The 25,016-nt window shown below is 43.4% G+C and overlaps 1 protein-coding gene across 1 annotated transcript in view; it reads left to right on the top strand.

The window, feature by feature from the left end:
- Positions 1-25,016, top strand: part of LOC118369131 (MAM domain-containing glycosylphosphatidylinositol anchor protein 1) — a 377,353-nt gene that overhangs the window by 15,512 nt on the left and 336,825 nt on the right. Inside the window, exon 2 of the mRNA XM_052497083.1 lies at positions 7,571-7,660. Coding sequence (XP_052353043.1) covers positions 7,594-7,660 — 67 coding nt within the window. The 5' untranslated portion in view covers positions 7,571-7,593. The remainder of the gene's footprint in view (positions 1-7,570; positions 7,661-25,016) is intronic.

Below are 25,016 nucleotides of genomic sequence, written 5' to 3'. Positions count from 1 at the left end.
TTCAAAATGGTTGACAAAGTCATCTGCAGAGAGGGAGGGGGGGGAGGAGGATTCAGGAGGGAGGAGAAGGTGGCAAAGAGCTTCCTAGGGTTAGAGGCAGATGCTTGGAATTTAGAGTGGTAGAAAGTGGCTTTAGCAGCAGAGACAGAGGAGGAAAATGTAGAGAGGAGGGAGTGAAAGGATGCCAGGTCCGCAGGGAGGCGAGTTTTCCTCCATTTCCGCTCGGCTGCCCGGGAGCCCTGTTCTGTGAGCTCGCAATGAGTCGTCGAGCCACGGAGCGGGAGGGAGGACCGAGCCGGCCTGGAGGATAGGGGACATAGAGAGTCAAAGGATGCAGAAAGGGAGGAGAGGAGGGTTGAGGAGGCAGAATCAGGAGATAGGTTGGAGAAGGTTTGAGCAGAGGGAAGAGATGATAGGATGGAAGAGGAGAGAGTAGCGGGAGAGAGAGAGCGAAGGTTTGGACGGCGCGATACCATCCGAGTAGGGGCAGTGTGGGAAGTGTTGGATGAGAGCGAGAGGGAAAAGGATACAAGGTAGTGGTCGGAGACTTGGAGGGAGTTGCAATGAGGTTAGTGGAAGAACAGCATCTAGTAAAGATGAGGTCGAGCGTATTGCCTGCCTTGTGAGTAGGGGGAAATGAGAGGGTGAGGTCAAAGAGGAGAGGAGTGGAAAGAAGGAGGCAGAGAGGAATGAGTCAAAGGTAGACGTGGGGAGGTTAAAGTCGCCCAGAACTGTGAGAGGTGAGCCGTCCTCAGGAAAGGAGCTTATCAAGGCATCAAGCTCATTGATGAACTCTCCGAGGGAACCTGGAGGGCGATAAATGATAAGGATGTTAAGCTTGAAAGGGCTGGTAACTGTGACAGCATGGAATTCAAAGGAGGCGATAGACAGATGGGTAAGGGAGAAAGAGAGAATGACCACTTGGGAGAGATGAGGATCCCGGTGCCACCACCCCGCTGACCAGAAGCTCTCGGGGTGTGCGAGAACACGTGGGCGGACGAGGAGAGAGCAGTAGGAGTAGCAGTGTTATCTGTGGTGATCCATGTTTCCGTCAGTGCCAAGAAGTCGAGGGACTGGAGGGAGGCATAGGCTGAGATGAACTCTGCCTTGTTGGCCGCAGATCGGCAGTTCCAGAGGCTACCGGAGACCTGGAACTCCACGTGGGTCGTGCGCGCTGGGACCACCAGATTAGTGTGGCCGCGGCCACGCGGTGTGGAGCGTTTGTATGGTCTGTGCAGAGAGGAGAGAACAGGGATAGACAGAAACATAGTTGACAGGCTACAGAAGAGGCTACGCTAATGCAAGGAGATTGGAATGACAAGTGGACTACACGTCTCGAATGTTCAGAAAGTTAAGCTTACGTAGCAAGAATCTTATTGACTAAAATGATTAAAATGATACAGTACTGCTGAAGTAGGCTTGCTGGCAGTGGCTGCGTTGTTGACTTTGTAGGCTAGCTGGCAGTGGCTGCGTTGTTGACACTACACTAATCAAGTCGTTCCGTTGAGTGTAATAGTTTCTACAGTGCAGCTATTCGGGGGCTAGCTGGCTAGCTAGCAGTGTTGATTACGTTACGTTGCGTTAAAAGAACGACAATAGCTGGCTAGCTAACCTAGAAAATCGCTCTAGACTACACAATTATCTTTGATACAAAGACGGCTATGTAGCTAGCTATTGCAAAACTCACTGATCTTCTCAGAAAAATACATTGTCTATCTGTGTCCAGTCCAGGTTGTGCTTGTACAGGCATACCATCTATGGAAGGAAGGACGTCAGCATAGTGCAGCAGCCGAAACTTGGCCCCGACTGAGTCCAAACGCTCCTTCGCGATAACAACACCAGGCTCCAAAGCATCGAAGCTGTAAAACAGGAAATAACAAAAAACATTTAAAAACACGTTGATGTTATGCAAGCAACCTTGCATAACATTAATTCACCTCCCAAGTTTAGATAAGTTTAGATAAGAAGAATGACCTCACACAATGAAATGGAAATTATATTCACCTGAAGTGCTGGTACTGCTTGAACTGTGGTAGCAGAGTCAGGTGTTGTTGCCAGCCATAGCTTTCCACCAGCACCGTACCATCCTCCAGTCAAACCAGCTGTGGGATGTTGACCCCTGTCACAGTGCTGTCCTTCACAACACTATCAATCTCAGACAAAGTGTTCACTCTGGTCTTTCTGAAGCGCTGCTCGATGTGGCCCGTAGCACCAGTCGGGGGCAAACTTGGTGTGGCCTGTGATCAGGAAGTGAATGTCCAGACTGCGGTGGAGCTTGTGCATGGTCCGCCAGGCACAATACCAGAGCACAAACTTGTTCTGGCCACTGCAGTTATCACATTTCAGGTCCACACGTGTTTCCCCAACCCCGTAGTTGCTGCAAACAACAGCAAAAGAACATGAAGATACATTACAATTAATTGTCTCTTCCCTGTCAGTCTGTCTTTACACAGCTCAGTGAAAGGCATTTGCTTGCTTCCCATATATACATATATAGTATTTAGTCAGCCACCAATTGTGCAAGTTCTCCCACTTAAAAAGATGAGAGAGGCCTGTAATTTTCATCATAGGTAGAAAACTTGGTAGCTAGAATCCAACACTACAGAGATCATACACGTAATGTTAGCTAGTGAGCCAGCCAGCTAACGTTAGCTAGCTAGCTAACAGTACACTTTAACTTGGAGTCTTTTATTTAGACATGTACTGTTGCTAGCTAGCATTACAAACCAATTATCATAGCTTTCTGTCAAAATTAGAATATGTATAATATCTGAAAATGTAGCTAGACTCTTACCCGTATTAATGGAAGAACGCTTCACGGCAACCCCTTTCATTAAATAAGACGTCCAGTGTCGTTTCTGTTTTCTTTGTACATCTTGCTTGGCCCATTGTGTCAAGTCATTCTGGTTCACACAGATTGTGTGCAATGGCAGAATAATCAGATCTTTCTCCCTCTCTGTCACGGATGCCATGGTTGCCTTTAGTTGAAGACGTAATCCGGAGAAACACTTTTGCAGTTCTCCATGATGTCTTTCAAAAAAGCTGCAGTAGAAAGGATTATCTACACATACCGAGCAACTCATGTTCCTGTTCCCAAGAAAGCTAAGGTAACTGAGCTAAACGACACTCACTTCCGTCATTATGTGGTGCTTTGAGAGACACCCTAGACCCACTCCAATTTACTTACCACCCCAATAGGTCCACAGACGACGCAATCCCAATCACACTGCCCTAACCCATCTGGACAAGAGGAATACCTATGTGAGAATGCTCTTCATCGATAACGGCTCAGCATTTAACACAATAGTACCCTCCAAGCTCGTCATTAAGACCCTGGGTCTCGACCCCGCCCTGTGCAACTAGGTCCTGGACTTTCTGACGGGCCGCCCCCAGTTGGTAAGGGTAGGAAATAACATCTCCACTCCGCTGTTCCTCAACACTGGGGCCCCACAAGGGTGGGTTCTCAGCCCTCTCCTGTACTCCCTGTTCACCCATGACTGTGTGGCCATGCACACCTCCAACTCAATCATCAAGTTTGCAGACAACACTACAGTGGTAGGCTTGATTACCAACAATGACGAAACGGCCTACAGGGAGGTGAGGGCCCTCGGAGTGTGGTTTCAGGGAAATAAACTAGTGGAGAAGGTGGAAAGTTTTAAGTTCCTCGGCGTACACATCACGGACAAACAGACAGCGTGGTGAAGAAGATGCAACAGCGCCTCTTCAACCTCAGGAGGCTGAAGAAATTTGGCTTGTCACCAAAAACACTCACAAACTTTTACAGATGCACAATTGAGAGCATCCTGTCGGGCTATTTCACCGCTTGGTACGGCAACTGCTCCACCCAATACTGTAAGGCTCTCCAGAGGGTAGTGAGGTCTGCACAACACATCACCAGGGGCAAACTACCTGCCCTCAAGGACACCTACACCTACACAAGGCCAAAAAGATCATCAATGACATCAACCACCCGAGCCACTGCCTGTTCACCCCGCTATCATCCAGAAGGCGAGGTCAGTACAGGTTAGAGGTCGACCGATTAATTAGGGCCGATTTCAAGTTCGGTTAACTGCATTTTTGGAAACCGATCATGGCCGATTACATTGCACTCCAGGGGAGACTGTTATGCGAGTGCAGCAAGGAGCAAAGGTAAGGTGCTAGCTAGCATTAAACGTATCTTATAAAAAACAATCAATCTTAACATAATCACTAGTTAACTACACGCTTTTCCAGTTCTTCCCACAAATGTTCTATGGGATTGAGGTCAGGGCTTTGTGATGGCCACTCCAATACCTTGATTTTGTTGTCCTTAAGCCATTTTGCCACAACTTTGGAAGTATGCTTGGGGTCATTGTCCACTTGGAAGACCCATTTGCGACCAAGCTTTAACTTCCTGACTGATATCTTGAGATGTTGCTTCAATATATCCACATAAATTCCCACCCTCATGATGCCATCTATTTTGTGAAGTGCACCAGTCCCTCCTGCAGCAAAGCACCCCAACAACATGATGCTGGCAGCGCCGTGCTTCACGGTTGTGATGGTGTTCATTCGGCTTGCAAGCCCCCCCCCCCTTTTTCCTCCAAACATAACGATGGTCATTATGGCCAAACAGTTCTATTTTTGTTTCATCAGACCAGAGGACATTTCTCCAAAAAGTATGATCTTTGTGCAGTTGCAAACTGTAGTCTGCTTTTTTATGGCGGTTTTGGAGCAGTGGCTTCTTCACTGCTGAGCGGCCTTTCAGGTTATGTCGTTATAGGACTTGTTTTACTGTGGCTACAGATACTTTTGTACCTCTTATCCCCCAGCATCTTCACAAGGTCCTTTGCTGTTGTTCTGGGATTGATTTGCACTTTTCACACCAAAGTACATTCATCTCTAGGAGACAGAACACGTCTCCTTCCTGAGCGGTATGATGGCTGCGTGGTCCCATGGTTTTTATACTTGCGTACTATTGTTTGTACAGATGAACGTGGTACCTTCAGGCATTTGGAAATTGATCCTAAGGATGAACCAGACTTGTGGCGGTCCACATCTTGGCTGATTTCTTTTGATTTTCCCATGACGTCAAGCAAAGAGGCACTGAGTTTGAAGGTAGGCCTTGAAATATATCCACAGGTACACCACCAATTGACTAAAATTAACCTATCAGAAGCTTCTAAAGCCATGACATCATTTTCTGGAATTTTCCAAGTTGTTTAAAGGCACAGTCAACTTAATGTTTGTAAACTTCTGACCCACTGGAATTGTGAAAGTGAAATAATCTGCCTGTTGTTGGAAAAATGACTTGTGTCATGCACAAAGTCGATTTCCTAAGAATTTTGGCAAATTTATAAACAAAAAAAAATGGAAATATCACATTTACAAATGTATTCAGAGCCTTTACTCAGTACTTTGTTGAAGCACCTTTGGCAGCGATTACAGCCTTGAGTGGTTTGGGAATGAAGCTACAGGTTTGGCACACCTGTATTTTGGGAGCTTCTCCCATTCTTCTCTGCAGATCCTCTCAAGCTCTGTCAGGTTGGATGGGGAGCGTCGCTGCACAGCTATTTTAAGTTTTCTCCAGAGATGTTCAATCGGGCAACAGAAGGACATTCGGAGACTTGTCCCAAAGCCACTCCTGTGTTGTCTTGGCTGTGAGCTGAAGGTCATTGTCCTGTTGGAAGGTGAACCTTAGCCCCAGTCTGAGGTCCTGAGTGCTCTGGAGCAGGTTTTCATCAAGGATCTCTCTGTACTTTGCTCCTTTCTTCCTTCCCACAATTCTGACTAGTCCCCCAGTCCCTGCCGCTGAAAAACATCCCTGCCACCACCATGCTTCAACGTAGGGATGTAACGCTGGGCATTCAGGCCAAGGAGTTCAATATTGGTTTCATTAGACCAGAGAATCTTGTTTCTCCTGGTCTGAGAGTCCTTTAGGTGCCTTTTGGCAAACTCCAAGCGGGCTGTAATGTGCTTTTTACTGAGGAGTGTCTTCCGTCTGCAGAGATGGTTTTCCTTCTGTAAAGTTCTCCCATCTCCACAGAGGAACTCTGGAGCTCTTTCAGAGTGACCATGGGGTTCTTGGTCACCTCTCTGACCAAGGCCCTTCTGCCCCGATTGCCCAGTTTTTCTGTGCGGACAGCTCTAGGATGAGTCTTGGTGGTTTCAAACTTTTCCATTTAAGAATGAGGGAGGCCGCTGTTTTTGGGGACCTTCAATGCTGCAGACATTTTCTGCTACCCTTCCCCAGATCTGTGCCTCAACACAATCCTGTCTCGGAGCTCTACGGACAATTCCTTCGACCTCATGGCTTGGTTTTTGCTATGACATGGACTGTCAACTGTGGGGTCTTATATAGACAGTTGGGTGCCTTTCTAAATCATGTACAATCAAGTTGTAGAAACGTTTTAAGGATGGGCAATGGAAACAGTGCCGATAATGGAGTGCTAACATGCAACTACACATAAACAATATCCCACAAACACAGGTGGAAAAAAGCTACCTAAATATGATCCCCAATTAGAGACAATGATTACCAGCTGCCTCTAATTGGGAATCATACAAAATCACCAACATAGAAAAACTAAACTAGAACCCCACATAGAAATAATAAACTAGACTAACCCCCAGTCACGCCCTGACCTACTCTACCATAGAAAATAAGGGCTCTCTATGGTCAGGATGTGACGAGTCTCATAGCAAAGGGTCTAAATTACTATGTAAATAAAGTATTTCTGTTTTTTATATTTAACACATTTGCAAAACTTTCTTAAAACCTGTTTTCACATTGCCATTATGTGTAGATTGATGAGGAATAAAATGTATTTAATCCATTTTAGAATAATTTTAGAATACTTCCCGAATGGGTTACTTTTCTGAAAAAGACAAGTGTATGAATTCACAATGAATTCATCATGCTTGGCGAAGCTAAATCAGCTGCCAAATTGAGTGACAAAGCGCATCAATCATTCTATCATTTTGATTGACTCGTTTACGTTCCTTTAATAGGCATTCAATTAAAACACAATATCACACAAAATATCAGTTAACATGATTGACTTGGCACGGTTGTCTATTGCTTATTTATTATTTTGTTTTATCACCTATTCCATGAGGAATGTAATCTATTTGTATTTTTGGAAATGTTCTGAATGAATATTGCTGCTATTGTCCACAAGTCCTGTGTATGTGTGTGCGTGTGCGTGTACACCCACATGTGTAATAGGCTATGTGTGTGGTTATATGCTGGTGGGTGAAATCGTGTTATGCTCGCTGCCCTTACCTACCTGTTAGCAAATTCTGAAATACACCATTATAACTTTTTGGCAATCCTGTCAAACCCAAGAATTATTATGATTTAATTACCTGTGCGAGTTGAAATGATTTACGGGGCTGAACAAACATAGATGTAATACTCCTCACTTATTCTCTTGTCTGGATTATTAACTAGTTTACTGTCGCTGTTACACGCTACTCACTATAATCAACCGTGGCTCCGTCAATCTAATCATGGTGCTCTCATGCACTCCTAATTCCCCATTCACTCAGACTGAGAAACCTGCTCTTCTCTCTCTCCGACTCTTTCCAGGTTATGAGGGATCGGAGCTGAAGATGGAGCTTTTCTGGATTTTGGTATTTTCTATCATCTACCCGTATGCGCAAGGGCAAGGAGTGTACGGTAAGAAATAATCAATCAATCAATCAAAATTATTTATAAAGCCCTTCTTATATCAGCTGATGTCGCAAAGTGCAAACTCCATAGAAAGGCCAGAACCTAGGAAGATTTTTAAATACACATTACAAAGCACCATGGCAATTCCCTCTGTAGGCACTGTCTACATTCTATGATCAAGCTCGCAAAATATAGCAAGAGAGAGAGGAACCAGGCTATGAGGGGTGGCTAGTCCTCTTCTGGCTGTGCCGGGTGGAGATTATTACAGAACTTGGCCAAGATGTTCAAATGTTCATAGATGACCAGCAGAGTCAAATAATAATAATCACAGTGGTTGTCGAGGGTGCAACAGGTCAGCACCCCAGGAGTAAATGTCAGTTGGCTTTTTATAGCTGGTCATTCAGAGTATCTCTACCGCTCCTGCTGTCTCAAGAGAGTTGAAAACAGCAGGACTGGGACAGGTAGCACGTCCAGGTGAGCAGGTCAGGGTTCCATAGCCGCACACAGAACAGTTGAAACTGGAGCAGCAACACGACCAGGTGGACTGGGGACAGCAAGGAGTCATCAGGCCAGGTAGTCCTGAGGCATGGTCCTAGGGTTCAGTTCCTCCGAGAGAAAGAAAGAACAAAAGAAAGAGAGAAAAAGAGAAATATGGGATAATTAGAGAGAGCATACTTAAATTCACATGGGACACCGGATAAGACAGGAGAAATACTCCAGATATAACAGACTGACTTTAGCCCTCCGACACAAACTACTGCAGCATAAAAACTGGAAGCTAAAACAGGAGGGGTCGGGAGACACTGTGGCCCCGTCCGACAATAACCCCGAACAGGGCCAAACAGGCAGGATATCACCCCACCCATATTGCCAAAGCACAGCCTCCACACCACTAGAAGGATGTCTTCAACCACCAACTTACCATCCTGAGACAAGGCCGAGGGTAGCCCATGAAGATCTCCCCCACGGCACAACCCAAGGGGGGCCGCCAACCCGGACAAAAAGACCACGTTAGTGACTCAACCCACTCAAGTGACGCACCCCTCCTAGGGACGGACTCGGCCCCTGTAATAGGGTTAGAGGCAGAGAATCCCAGTGGAGAGAGGGGAACCGGCCAGGCAGAGACAGCAAGGGCGGTTCGTTGCTCCAGTGCCTTTCCATTTACCTTCACACTCCTGGGCCAGACAACACTCAATCATATGACCTACCGAAGAGATGGGTCTTTAATAAAGACTTAAAGGTTGAGATCAAGTCTGCGTCTCACATGGATAGGCAGACCATTCCATAAAAATGGAGCTCCATAGGAGAAAGCCCTGCCTCCAGCTGTTTGCTTAGAAATTCTAGGGACAGTAAGGAGGCCTGCGTCTTGTGACCGGAGCATACGTGTAGGTATGTACGGCAGGACCAAATCGGAAAGCTAGGTAGGAGCAAGCCCATGTAATGATTTGTAGGTTAGCAGTAAAACCTTGAAATCAGCCCTAGCCTTAACAGGAAGCCAGTGTAGAGAGGCAAGCACTGGAGTAATATGATACATTTTTAGGGTTCTATTCAAGATTCTAGCAGCCGTTTATAGCACTAACTGAAGTTTATTTAGTGCTTTATCCAGGTAGACGGAAAGTAGAGCATTGCAGTAGTCTAATCTAGAAGTGACAAAAGCTTGGATTAATTTTTGTGCATAATTTTCGGATAGAAATTTCAGATTTTTGCAATGTTACATAGATGGAAAAAAGCTATCCTTGAAACAGTCATGATATGTTCGTCAAAAGAGAGATCAGGGTCCAGAGTAACGCAGAGGTCCTTCACAGTTTTATTTGAGATGACTGTACAACCATCAAGATTAATTGTTAGATTTAACAGAATATCTGTTTGTTTCTTGGGACCTAGAACAATCATCTCTGTTTTATCCTTGTTTAAAAGTAGAACATTTCCCGCCATTATGTCTGAAACACAGGTTTCCAGGGAGGGCAATTTTTGGGCTTCACCATGTTTCATCGAAATATACAGCTGTGTGTCATCCGCATAGCAGTGAAAGTTAACATTATGTTTTTGAATGACATCCCCAAGATGTAAAATATATAGCGAAAACATTAGTGGTCCTAAAACGTAACCTTGAGGAACACCAAAATTTACAGTTGATTTGTCAGAGGACAAACCATCCACAGAGACAAACTGATATCTTTCCGACAGATAAGATCTAAACCAGGCCAGAACTTGTCCGTGTAGACCAATTTGGGTTTCCAATTTCTCCAAAAGAATGTGGTGATCGATGATATCAAAAGCAGCACTAAGGTCAGACAGCTGCAGAGCCTCGGTCTGACGGCATTAAAATGTAATTTACCACCTTCACAAGTGCAGTCTCAGTGCTATGATGGGGTCGCTTGTCAGACTGAAGCGTTTCGTATACATTGTTTGTCTTCAGGAAGACAGTGAGTTGCCGCGCAACAGCTTTTTCAAAACATATTGAGAGGAATGGGAGACTTCCGGCGCCGACAGAGATGGCCGCCTCGCTTCACGTTCCTAGGAAACTATGCAGTTTTTTGTTTTTTTACGTGTTATTTCTTACATTGGTACCCCAGGTCATCTTAGGTTTCATTACATATAGTCGAGAAGAACTACTGAACATAAGAGCAGCGTCAACTCACCATCAGTACGACCAAGAATATGACTTTCGCGAAGCGGACCCTGTGTTCTGCCTTTCACCCAGGACAACAGAATGGATCCCAGCCGGCGACCCCAAAAAACGACTTCGAAAAAGGGGAAAACGAAGCAGTCTTCTGGTCAGACTCCGGAGACGGGCACATCGTGCACCACTCCCTAGCATTCTCCTCGCCAATGTCCAGTCTCTTGACAACAAGGTTGATGAAATCCGAGCAAGGGTAGCATTCCAGAGGGACATCAGAGACTGTAACGTTCTTTGCTTCACGGAAACATGGCTCACTGGAGAGACGCTATCGGAGACGGTGCAGCCAGCTGGTTTCTCCACGCATCGCGCCGACAGAAACAAACATCTTTCTGGTAAGAAGAGGGGCGGGGGCGTATGCTTTATGGTTAACGTGACGTGGTGTGGCCAAAACAACATACAGGACCTCAAGTCCTTCTGTTCACCTGATTTAGAATTCCTCACAATCAAATGTAGACCGCATTATCTACCAAGGGAATTCTATTCAATTATAATCACTGCCGTATATATTCCCCCATGCAGACACATCGATGGCTCTGAACTAACTTTATTTGACTCTTTGCAAACTGGAATCCATATATCTGGAGGCTGCATTCATTGGAGCTGGGGATTTTAACAAGGCTAAAACAAGACTCCCTAAATTTTATCAGCATATCGATTGCGCAACCAGGACTGGAAAAACCTTGGATCATTGCTATTCCAACTTCCGCTGACGCATATAAGGCCCTGCCCCGCCCTCCTTTCGGAAAAGCTGACCACGACTCCATTTTGTTGATCCCTGCCTACAGACAGAAACTAAAACAAGAAGCTCCCGCGCTGAGGTTTGTTCAACGCTGGTCCGACCAATCTGATTCCACACTCCAAGACTGCTTCCATCACGTGGACTGGGATATGTTCCGTATTGCGTCAGACGACAACATTGACGAATACGCTGATTCGGTGTGCGAGTTCATTAGAACGTGCGTTGAAGATGTCGTTCCCATAGCAACGATTAAAACATTCCCAAACCAGAAACTGCGGATTGATGGCAGCATTCGCGTGAAACTGAAAGCGTGAACCACTGCTTTTAATCAGGGCAAGGTGACTGGAAACATGACCGAATACAAACAGTGTAACGATTCCCTCCGCAAGGCAATCAAACAAGCTAAGCGTCAGTATAGAGACAAAGTAGAATCTCAATTCAACGGCTCAGACACAAGAGGTATGTGGCAGGGTCTACAGTCAATCACGGATTACAAAAAGAAAACCAGCACCGTCACGGACCAGGATGTCTTGCTCCCAGGCAGACTAAATAACTTTTTTGCCCGCTTTGAGGACAATACAGTGCCACTGACACTGCCCGCAATTAAAACATGCGGACTCTCCTTCACTGCAGCCGACGTGAGGGAAAAATTTAAACGTGTCAACCCTCGCAAGGCTGCAGGCCCAGACGGCATCCCCAGCCGCGCCCTCAGAGCATGCGCAGACCAGCTGGCTGGTGTGTTTACGGACATATTCAATCAATCCCTATCCCAGTCTGTTGTTCCCACATGCTTCAAGAAGGCCACCATTGTTCCTGTTCCCAAGAAAGCTAAGGTAACTGAGCTGAACGACTACCGCCCCGTAGCACTCACTTCCGTCATCATGGAGTGCTTTGAGAGACTAGTCAAGGACCATATCACCTCCACCCTACCTGACACCCTAGACCCACTCCAATTTGCTTACTGCCCAAATAGGTCCACTGACGATGCAATCTCAACCACACTGCACACTGCCCTAACCCATCTGGACAAGAGGAATACATACCTACGTGAGAATGCTGTTCATCGACTACAGCTCGGCATTTAACACCATAGTACCCTCCAAGCACGTCATCAAGCTCGAGACCCTGGGTCTCGACCCCGCCCTGTGCAACTGGGTACTGGACTTCCTGACGGGCCGCCCCCAGGTGGTGAGGGTAGGCAACAACATCTCCACCCCGTTGATCCTCAACACTGGAGCCCCACAAGGGTGCGTTCTGAGCCCTCTCCTGTACTCCCTGTTCACCCACGACTGCGTGGCCACGCACGCCTCCAACTCAATCATCAAGTTTGCGGACGACACAACAGTGGTAGGCTTGATTACCAACAACGACGAGACAGCCTACAGGGAGGAGGTGAGGGCCCTCGGAGTGTGGTGTCAGGAAAATAACCTCACACTCAACGTCAACAAAACTAAGGAGATGATTGTGGACTTCAGGAAACAGCAGAGGGAACACCCCCCTATCCACATCAATGGAACAGTAGTGGAGAGGGTAGTAAGTGTTAAGTTCCTCGGCGTACACATCACAGACAAACTGAATTGGTCCACCCACACAGACAGCATCGTGAAGAAGGCGCAGCAGCGCCTCTTCAACCTCAGGAGGCTGAAGAAATTTGGCTTGTCACCAAAAGCACTCACAAACTTCTACAGATGCACAATCGAGAGCATCCTGTCGGGCTGTATCACCGCCTGGTACGGCAACTGCTCCGCCCACAACCGTAAGGCTCTCCAGAGGGTAGTGAGGTCTGCACAACGCATCACCGGGGGCAAACTACCTGCCCTCCAGGACACCTACACCACCCGATTTCACAGGAAGGCCATAAAGATCATCAAGGACAGCAACTACCCGAGCCACTGCCTGTTCACCCCGCTATCATCCAGAAGGCGAGGTCAGTACAGGTGCATCAAAGCTGGGACCGAGAGACTGAAAAACAGCTTCTATCTCAAGGCCATCAGACTGTTAAACAGCCACCACTAACATTGAGTGGCTGCTGCCAACACACTGACTCAACTCCAGCCACTTTAATAATGGGAATTGATGGGAAATTATGTAAAATATATCACTAGCCACTTTAAACAATGCTACCTAATATAATGTTTACATACCCTACATTATTCATCTCATATGTATACGTACGTATATACTGTACTCTATATCATCTACTGCATCCTTATGTAATACATGTATCACTAGCCACTTTAACTATGCCACTTTGTTTACATACTCATCTCATATGTATATACTGCACTCAATACCATCTACTGTATCTTGCCTACGCCGCTCTGTACCATCACTCATTCATATATCTTTATGTACATATTCTTTATCCCCTTACACTTGTGTCTATACGGTAGTAGTTTTGGAATTGTTAGCTAGATTACTTGTTGGTTATTACTGCATTGTCGGAACTAGAAGCACAAGCATTTCGCTACACTCGCACTGACATCTGCTAACCATATGTATGTGACAAATCAAATTTGATATGATGATTTGATTTGAGATTCGATATAGGCCGATAGTTTTTAATATTTTCTGGTTTAAGGTTTGGCTTTTTCAAGAGAGGCTTTATTACTGCCACTTTTAGTGAGTTTGGTACACATCCTGTGGATAGAGAGACGTTTATTATGTTCAACATAGGAGGGCCAAGCACAGGAAGCAGCTCTTTCAGTAGTTTAGTTGGAATAGGTTCCATTATACAGCTTGAAGGTTTAGAGGCCATGATTATTTTCATCATTGTGTCAAGAGATATAGTACTAAAACACTTGAGTGTTTCTCTTGATCCTAGGTCCTGGCAGAGTTGTGCAGACTTAGGACAACTGAGCTTTGGAGGAATACGCAGATTTAAAGAGGAGTCTGTAATTTGCTTTTTAATGATCATGATCTTTTCCTCAAAGAAGTTCATGAAATTATGTGAAACCCATCCTCTCTTGTGGAATGCTGCATTTTAGTTAGCTTTACGACATTATCAAAAAAACATTTTGGATTTTTCTTATTTTCCTCAATTAAGTTGGAAAATAGGATGATCGAGCAGTAGTGAGGGCTCTTTGATACTGCATGGTACTGTCTTTCCAAGCTAATCGGAACACTTCCAGTTCGGTGTAGCATCATTTCCGTTCCAATTTTCTGGAAGCTTGCTTCAGAGCTCGGGCATTTTCTGTATACCAGGGAGCTAGTTTCTTAAGACAAATGTTTTTTGTTTTTAGGGGTGCGACTGTATCTCGTGTTTTGTGCAAGTTTAAATTGAGTTCCTCAGTTAGGTGGTTAACTGATTTTTGTACTCTGATGTCCCTGGGTAGGCGGAGGGAGTCTGGAAGGGCATCTAGGAATCTTTGGGTTGTCTGAGAATTTATAGCACTACTTTTGATGATCCTTGGTTGGGGTCTGAACAGATTATTTGTTGCGATTGCAAACGTAATAAAATGGTGGTCCGATAGTCCAGGATTATGAGGAAAAACATTAAGATCCACAACATTTATTCCACGGGAGAAAACTAGGTCCGGAGTGTGACTGTGGCAGTGAGTAGGTCTGGAGATATGTTGGACAAAACCCACTGAGTTGATGATGGCTCCGAAAGCCTGTTGGAGTGGGTCTGTGGACTTTTCCATGTGAATATTTTTGTCACCAAAAATATTAATATTATCTGCCATGACAACAAGGTCCGGTAGGAATCCAGGGAACTCCATGAGGAACGCTGTATATATGGCTCAGGAGGCCTGTAAACAGTAGCTATAAAAAGCGATTGAGTAGGCTGTATAGATTTCATGACTAGAAGCTCAAAAGATGAAAACATAGGTTTTTTTTGTAAATTGAAATTTGTTAGCAACACCTCCGACTTTGCAGGATGCGCGGGGGATATGGTCACTCGTGTAACCAGGAGGTGAGGCCTCATTTACCACAGTAAATTCATAAAGCTTAAGCCATGTTTCAGTCAGGCCAATCACATCAAGATTATGATCAGTGATTAGTTCATTGACTATAACTGCCTTGGAAGTGAGGGATCTAACATTAAGTAGCCCTATTTTGAGATGTGAGGTATCACGATCTCTTTCAATAATGGCAGGAATGGAGGAGGTCTTTATTCCAATGAGATTGCTAAGGCGAACACCGCCATGTTTAGTTTTGCCCAACCTAGGTCAAGGCACAGACACGGTCTCAATGGGGATAGCTGAGCTGACAACATTGACTGTGCTAGTGGCAGACTCCAGTAAGCTGGCAGGCTGGCTAACAGCCTGCTGCCTGGCCTGCACCCTGCTGCCTGGCCTGCACCCCTGCTGCCTAGCCTGCACCCTGCTGCCTAGCCTGCACCCTGCTGCCTAGCCTGCACCCTGCTGCCTACCATGCACCCTGCTGCCTACCATGCACCCTATCTCATTGTGGAGCGAGGGGAGTTAGAGCCCTGTCTATGTTCGTAGATTAGATGAAAGCACCCCTCCAGCTAGGATTGAGTCCGTCACTCCTCAACAGGCCAGGCTTGGTCCTGTGTGTGGGTGAGTCCCAGAAAAAGGGCCAATTATCTGCACATTCTATCTTTTGGGAGGGGAAGAAAACAGTTTTCAACCAGCGATTGAGTTGTGATACTCTGCTGTAGAGCTCATCACTCCCCCTAACTGGGAGGGGGCCAGAGACAATTACTCGATGCCGACACATATTTCTAGCTGATTTACACGCTGAAGCTATGTTGCGCTTGATGACCTCTGACTGTTTCATCCTAACATCGTTGGTGCCGACATGGATAACAATATCCCTATACTCTTTACACTCACCAGTTTTAGCTTTAGCCAGCACCATCTTCAGATGAGCATTAACGTCGGTAGCCCTGCCCTCTCGTAATAAAGTGTGTGTGTCTGTGTGTTTGTGTGTTACACTGTCCATTCAGTGTAACATGATGGTAATAAACAACACAAATATTGAGTTATTGCAACAACAAAAAATACGCACAGTTGTACCGTGCTGGTTTCATAGACTAGACGTAACATAGTAAATGAAAATCCGGCACACTCAGATTGGTATGATATGTTATTTTTGGTATGGATACATGAGACAGAAGGTTACTTAGAAGAAAACTCCACCCAAAAAACTATCTTTTGGTATTTGTTTCGTTCGTCCATTGTTGACATATTCCCTAAATGTTTTGCTTATCAGCAATCAAGTTTTCAAGATGTGTTACTTTAAAAATACAGAAATCTTCCCCCTATGATGCATTTCGCATCATTTGATGCTGTGTCCCAAATCATTTTGGGACTATGTCAACAATGGACTAATGAAACAAATGCCAAAAGATAATTTAAATTAAAGGAGGGTGGGTGGATGGGCGTAGAATACGAATACCTAGCAACCCAAAGGTTGCATGTTCGAATCTTATCACGGAAAACTTTAACATTTTAGCTAAATTGTAACTTTGCAACTAATTGCTACTTTTTTTTTATACTTAGCAATTACTTACCATGTTTGTTAACCTTTCCCCTAACCTTAACCCTTTAACTTAACTTCTAACCTTAACCCTTATCCTTAAGCCATAGCCTAGCTAATGTTAGTCACTTAGCTAACGCTAGCATTCGCCACAACAAATTCTAACTTGTACATATCATACGAATTGTGATTTGTAACATATCATATGAATTGTAATTCATAAAATAGCATATGAAATGGATGATGGACATCCACAAATGAATACATATATACCATACGTCCACAAATGAATACATAACATATCATACTAATTTCAAAATTCCAGATTTGGGTTTACTATGTGACGTCTACCCCTGAGTCCAGGCTGGTTACTTCTTTCTCATTCATCTTCTGATCTTAATTGTCTTGTCCCAGTACATTTTCTTTCTTGGCGCCACAAGAGATTAACAAGTTATAATATTATTAATATTAACAATGATAATAATAATGGGCCTAATGCATTTCCACCTCCGGCTTGCTTCGTGCATCCAAATGCTCTGACATAAAATCTATTTGACATGACATTTTAACAGTAATTCGAAAAGTTGGAGGCTTTCTCAGTCCTTGGTAATGTCTATTAAGTCAGCAGGAAGAGCATGGCTTCGGGAGGATTCCTAGTATTGCATAATTAATCTATTGAAACCTACATACACTCTAAACAATGCTGGGTTAAAAACAACAACATTTGGGTTATTTGATAACCCAGTGCTGGGTAAATATTGGACAGAACACATAAGCTGGGTCATTTTGACCCAACCGGTTGGGTTGTGTGAAAAACCCAAACATGTTGGGTTGTTTGGATTACCCAAACATGGATTAATTTAAACATGAATAAACATTTTTTTACCATCTGTTGGGTTGACCCAGCAGCTGGGCCTTTTTTATTTGATTGAACCTTTATTTAACCAGGCAAGTCAACTAACTTAAGGATCTATGGGATCGGTGTCCCTATACCAGAACACTTGTTGCTAACGTGCGCTAATGTGACTAGAATGATGACGTAAGTACAGTTGAAGTCGGAAGTTTACATACACCTAAGCCAAATATATTTAAACGCAGTTTTTCACAATTCCTGACATTTAATCCTAGTAAAAATTCCCTGTCTTAGGTCAGTTAGGATCACCACTTAATTTTAAGAATGTAAAATGTCGGAATTAGTAGAGAGAATGATTTCTTTCAGCTTTTAGTTCTTTCATCACATTCCCAGCGGGTCAGAAGTTTACATGCACTCAATTAATATTTGGTAGCATTGCCTTTAAATTGTTTAACTTGGGTCAAACGTTTCAAGTAGCCTTCCACAAGCTTCCCACAATAAGTTGGGTGAATTTTGGCCCATTCCACCTGACAGAGCTGGTGTAACTGAGTCAGGTTTGTAGGCCTCCTTGCATGCACACGCTTTTTCAGTTCTTCCCACACATTTTCAATGGGATTGAGGTCAGGGCTTTGTGATGGCCACTCCAATACATTGATTTTGTTGTCCTTATTAAGCCATTTTGCCACAACTTTGGAAGTATGCTTGGGGTAATTGTCCACTTGGAAGATGCATTTGCGAACAAGCTTTAACTTCCTGACTGATGTTGAATTGAGTTGAGTTTATTTTATTTTTACAGGGACAGTGCACATTAATCAGCCTTTCAGTAAAAGTGCTGGTTTTAGCCAGCCGGCTAATTTTCAACCGCAGTCCCTGGGCAGGTTATTAAAAACAATTACAATATAGACAATAGCAACATAGGACAAGCAATACATAGCATACAGACAGAGCAACATAGAACAAAAGGCAGCAAGACAAAATTCATAAAAGCAACAAAGTGTTTCCACACCTCACAAGCTACAGACAACAGACAACATGGAAAGCGGCAACACACAGCTAGGGACCATGTTCACAAACCTGATTGACCTTTAGCCATGTCTTCAAGCATTTTGTGAAAGTTTGATGTGTGGTGCAGTTACAGTGGGGAGAACAAGTATTTGATACACTGACGATTTTGCAGGTTTTCCTACTTACAAAGCATGTAATTCTGTATTTTTTTAAATCAGAGATACACTTCAACTGTGAGAGACGGAATCTAAAACTAAAATCTAGAAAATCACATTGTATGATTTTTAAGTAATTAATTTGCATTTTATTGCATGACATAAGTATTTGATCACCTACCAACCAGTAAGAATTCTGGCTCTCACAGACCTGTTAGTGTGATTTTCTAGATTTTTTTTCTCATTTTGTCATAGTTGAAGTGTACCTATGATGAAAATTACAGACCTCTCTCATCTTTTTAAGTGGGAGAACTTGCACAATTGGTGGCTGACTAAAAACTTTTTGCCCCATTGTATGTGTCTCACCACCTGGATTCGGTCTTATGAAGCAAAATTTGAAATGGTGGTTTTTACATTGGTGGTAAACTAGAGACTCAGAGCTACAAAATGGTATATTATACACTGCATTTTTGAGGAACAATGGGAAAGTAATTATGCTTTGAAAGTTGATAAACTTGTAAACTCTTCTAGTGAAGTGCTCTTCTCTGTCTACACCCATTTAGCATCGTTCACACCCTCTTAAGCTTTATCTCCACCCATCTCGTTTCGCTCTCGAAGTGTTCAGAGCACACTTGACACTCTGGATGATGATTTGTTAACATGAAAACAGCCTAACCAGCTCTGCTGACAACAATTTCATTACGCTTATTTGCAGTTTACTGACACTGGCCATATTCAATGGGTGTTGTACACTTTAGCTTAAGACACGTAGCTAGCTAGGTAAACAATGAACCTAGCTAGATAAACAACGTGTAATCACACATGTCATGTAACGTTTGCTAACGAGCCAGCGAACTAGTTAGCTAGTTTAAAAAGTAGATATATTTTTATTTTACCCCCTTTTTCTCCCCAATTCCGTGGTATCCAACTCCCTACAATTCCCTTATGGGCTCCGGAGAGACGAAGGTCGAGAGTCACGCATCCTCCGAAACATAACCCAACCAAGCCGCTTCTTAACACAGTACGCATCCAACCCAGAAGCCAGCCGCACCAATGTGTCAGAGGAAACACCGTACACCTAGCGACCTGGTCAGCGTGCACTGCGCCCGGTCCGCCACAGGAGTCACTAGTGTGCGATTAGACAAGGATATCCCTACCGGCCAAGCCCTCCCTAACCCGGACGACGCTAGGCCAATTGTGCGTCGCCCCATGGACTTCCTAGTCGCGGCCAGCTGCAACAGAGCCTGGGCTCGAACTCAGAGTCTCTGGTGGCACAGTTCAAACAGGTGCCTTAGACCACTGCACCACCTGGGAGGCCCTAATGGTAGCTAGTTAAACAACAATGAACATAGTTATTCATGCATGAATTTGCTGAGCTAGCTAACATTAGGCTCTAACTAGAAAAGTAAACGGCTCTGGGATATGAATAATAACGTCAGCCTGGGAGCCAGCTTGTTAACAGTACACCTTAGCTTGAAATGAAGCCACTTCCTGTCAAATTTATAAATGTGTATATCTGAAAATGTAGCTAGCTAATGCTAGACTAGCTTACCTGTATACATCATCATGCATGATGGATGCTTCTCCCTGTCACGGATGTCATGCCACGGTTGCCCTTAGTTTTTAGATGTAATAGGGAGACAGGTGTTATCTCCATCTCTTTAGCTATCATACTCTAATTCCACTGATTGTGGAGAAAGTGTAGAGCAACACTTACATAGCTCCACTACACAATACAATTTTTTAAAATCCGCATTCGACAGGATTACCAACACAGCCTGACGAACTCAAATAGACAGAAGATCTATATGGCAGACCAATCCAAACTCCTCTATCGGCATGTCCAGCCCACTCATTATCTCAACCAATCATGACTAGTGTGAAGGTTGCTGACTTTTTCTGTGACTTAACCAACAAGGCCCATTATTTAACAATGTTATTTGTATTTACAGATGGCATACCGGTTTGTTATTAAGACACATGAAAGTTCACGTTCCAGAAGGCATTTCTGCCCACAAACACATTTAGCTAAAAATAAATATACTTAAAATGGCTCTCCGGTGAAGTCGCAACTTGCGACATATGTCTAGTTTCCTGAAATGGGCCACGTCAAAAAAGCTTGTTTCTATCACAAGGTCAGATTAGAAGTAAAAACAGTGATTTTCTAAACCTGCAACAAGTTTCTAGCCCAAAGGAGGGTATTTTCTTGCCCCCCATGCCACCACAAATCTCATAGTGCTTTTGATGATGTCACCAGGTTGAACATTTTAACTTGAAATATTTTTTACAAAACATAGAAATGCGCCCTTTTCACATAATGTTGACTCTGGTATTGTGTTGCAGACAATGAAAATTTGGTTTAAAAGTTGTGGAGTTGCACTTAAAACCTCCTAGACAAAACTTTTAAGGAACCAGAGTAAAACATTCTCAGAACCTCCCTGCAACCTAAAAATAAACATTTCCACACTAAGATTTTTCTGTAATTTCAACAGTAAAAAACACCGTAAATGTGTTTTACAGCATGCTGAACATGCTGAAAAATACTGTTATTAACTGTAATTGGAAGCCTCCTATAGAAATATGTCTAACATTCTGTATTTCTTTACAGTAATAGCTTATGCCTACCGTAGATTCAAATGATCAGCTTTAGGCGCCAACCTCATGCTGTTGGGTAAGAAACATGAAGCTCAGACTATATTAGTAAATATCTTCTTGAAGTGGAAGAATATTTTTAGCAGCTACTGGATATGTACCTTCACTTGTTTATAAGTATCTTTATTCCTAGCCAACGTTGAGTTACTGAATTCTTTTTCTTAGCTAACCTAGCTAGCTAGCTGGCTAACGTTTGCTAGCTAGTTAGTTAGCTAGATAAAGGTGACACAAGCCATTTCGGTTTGCTCTAAATTGCTTGTAAATATCTTGCTTTGCGACCTAGATAAAACCCATAATAATTGTTGTGATGATAGGCTTGCTGAACCGCAGCCTCTGAGTGCCATAGAGAATAAACTGAGTGCAGATTTGTGACCGATGGCTTGTTTATAGCAGTTTAAAAAATAAGACATATATTACTGGCACAACATTTTTTGTGGGGATTAACAAGGCCGCATTTTACAAATAAAACACGTCATGGACCACTAAAGCCATTGCGAATGACCAGTGCACTGGTGTTGTATCAAGGTTTCTTCTGACCTAGGTGCTTCTTCCACTTGGCAGCTGTATCACAGAGTTGCCGATGGTAGCTCCCAGGATTATATTTTAAGTAGGATAGCAGCCTAGACAATACATAACTAATATTGGTAGCCATCTAGATGTCATCTCTACAGTTTACTCATTGGGGAGAGCATGAACATGTGAACAGGAACCACACAGTCCTTAGCTGTCACAACCCTGTATGATTCGGTTCACTCAGCTCTCAGCTGCACGACATATAGAATCGTTTTGCAGGCCAAGTGTTCTGCCCTCACAATATGTAAGCTACAAAGATTGTCAGACAGCTTACACTCTTCCAATAAAGTATCAGGAGGCACTAGTACCGTTAAGAATCTTTAGTAGAATATATTTTGTTTGTTAAACTGTAACAGATACAGAAAGGAGAAAATGTGTGAGGAAAAAGTCACTGTATACTGTACATTCACACAAATGGATACAAATATAGAACAGCATCTCAATCACAAGTTAGCAACAAGAAAACGAGCTTAGCTCGCCAACATGACCATTCAGAAATGATGACAATTTACATCATAGGAAAGGGGCCACTAAACATATACACAATCTAAGTGTCCATATTTAAGTGATAATGCCCTCGAAGCCGGTGTTTGTTGGATATATTGGCACGGGTGTTGTTAGGCCCAAGACTTCGCCAATATATCCAACAAACACCGGCATCAAGGGCATTATCACTTTTAAACAACAGGTTACCAACATATTCAAATAATAATCAACATTTTCATTAAAAACTTTATTTTGATGAATTTATTTGTACTGTTTCGTCCTTCCACAAGATCCGACACAAATCGACACGATCCAGTCATTCAGTATTTTTGTTCTATATCTATAGACGCTACCCAGTTGTTCGTTCTAAATGTTCCATTGTCACACTGGCTGGCAACGATCTTATCCCTTGCTTGCTAGATAGCCAACTATGGCTAATTTACAGTCACGTCAAAAAGTGCAGCCAGAATAACAGCAAAGTAGCTACATTTGTTTAAGCTGTTTTCTAGTGACATTTATTTGGATACATCCATAACAATGAGCTAATGAGGCACGATTAGCAAAAGGGTCTGAGTACCTCGAGTGTGCAAAGCTGTCATCAAGGCAAAGGGTGGCTACTTTGAAGAATCTAAGATATATTTTGATTTGTTTAACACTTTTTTGGTTACTACATGATTCCATATGTGTTGTTTCATAGTTTTAATGTCTTCACTATTATTCTACAATGTAGAAAATAGTAAAAATTAAGAAAATCCCTTGAATGAGTAGGTGTGTCCAAACTTTTTGACTCGGGTGGGAAATCTTTGCTTTCTATTGCTTTGTTTTGGCCGGGTATGATTCTCAATCAGGGACAGCTGTCTATCGTTGTCTCTGATTGGGAATCATACTTCGGCAGTCCTTTTTCCCTCCATTTGTGGGATCTAATTTTTTCATTGGTTGTTATTTTGCCCTGCAGAACATCATGTTCGTATTTGTTTTGCTGTTGTTGGTGTTCATTAAATAAATATATAGAATGAACACTTACCACGCTGCGCTTTGGTCCACTTCTTCCCATGACGATCGTGACACTTTTGACTGGTACTGTATGTAACCAAGCTATTTCTGTTTTTCATTTTTAATAAATGTGCAAACATTTCAAAAACCCTGTTTTCCCTTTGTCATTATAATGTACTGTGTGTAGATTGTTGAGGATAAAAAAAACTAACATAAAACTGTAAGTAACAAAATGTGGAAAAGGTCAAGGCGTCTGAATTCTTTCCGAAGGCGCTGTACATTCCCACAACCTCCAAGGACCACATGTGATTGCTGTGTTGTCACCTATGGAGGCAGATGCGACTGGTTGTCCTTGGGGAGCCGACTTTCGCAAACACGTCTGATTTGACACTTCCACTCGGAAAGCCCTCTCACGCCTATCATGTTCATTAGCCTACTAAACCCCTCTAATGAAGTAACTAAGTAAGCCTTGCCCGGACCAGAACGGCCCACAGGGTTAGGGTTATTCTCCTGTTTTTGTCGCGTGAGCCAGCTTTATGTACAATAATATTCCCTGGACACTTGCTAGCTAGCTCACTAACTAATGAGATAGGTTTGATAATGTGCACAAACAAAAAAAATCCTTCAATCACAAAACTTGTTAGCTAGATGTGAAAGAGCTAGAAAAACACATGTATTGTGCAGCGTTATTGTTCCAATTCTGATGAAAAGGGGGTGGAGTACCAGGTTAGTACGCAGCAGGTCCAACTTTTGTTCTAGCAAGAGAAGGAACGGCCTCCTATTGTGCTAAGTACCTATCGGCAGTCAAATTTCTCGTTGTGTCTGACTTCTTAAGCTTTTCTTTAGATACTCTAGTGGCTTATACTGCTAATGATATCTAGATTTGAGTCCCCCCTGATCCCTCTTTGCGTTACTGTTCATCGATTTTGCTGCTTTTGTATTTCGAAACAATTGTCTAAAGCTTCTAACACAGTCTTGTCAATCAAAAGGGGTGCTAACAGGAGAGGAAGAGAGCTAATATCTTGTACTGCTTAGGCACAATGCATGCCAAAGATGGCAACATGTGCCAGTAGTTGCCACTGTACAAATACAATTATCTAAGATCAGTTATGCATTTTTACACTTAATGGTTAAGATTTGGGCAGTGGCAGGCTGACTCTTTATCTGTGCCTGAAAAGGAAAATGTATATCCAGAGTGTGGAGAACATGGGCACTCTTTTCTTACCGCAGATGAGGTATTTGAAACAATGATTGGATTGTCATAAAGGTTCACTAGATTGTGTAGTAACATGTAATTACATTAAGAAATAGTTTCTGTGCAACATAACATCAATTGTGTCATTGACCTCCATCTCAATGTGCAGGCCTGAATTTACGCTCTCTCACTAATGGAAGACTATCCGGTATTCTTGTACAACCCAGCACTAACAAACTTCACATTTCTTGGAACACACTTGTGTTTTCTCCATTACTGATCCACACACCCACGCAGGCACGCACACACACTTCTTCTACTACTGTATTCATGAATTGAACTGCTTCGTAAAGGCCTTTGGCCTAGAAAGATCAGCGTTATAGTGCCCGTGACCACCAGGGCCTCCAGTGGCTGACTCTTCGTCTTCCTCATCCTCAGCACTTTTTTTGTCTATCTCTCTCTTTTATGTCTCTCACTACCACATGTGGTTTTATTGGATGCTGAAAATTGCCCTTTTTTTAATAACCATTCATAGTTTATCCGTAGCTGTGAGGCAGGGGAGCACGAGGGAGGGATGGAG

This window comes from Oncorhynchus keta, chromosome 35 (assembly GCF_023373465.1).
Source record: "Oncorhynchus keta strain PuntledgeMale-10-30-2019 chromosome 35, Oket_V2, whole genome shotgun sequence".
In the NCBI taxonomy this organism is placed as follows: domain Eukaryota; kingdom Metazoa; phylum Chordata; class Actinopteri; order Salmoniformes; family Salmonidae; genus Oncorhynchus; species Oncorhynchus keta.
This window is presented reverse-complemented; position numbering and strand designations above follow the sequence as displayed.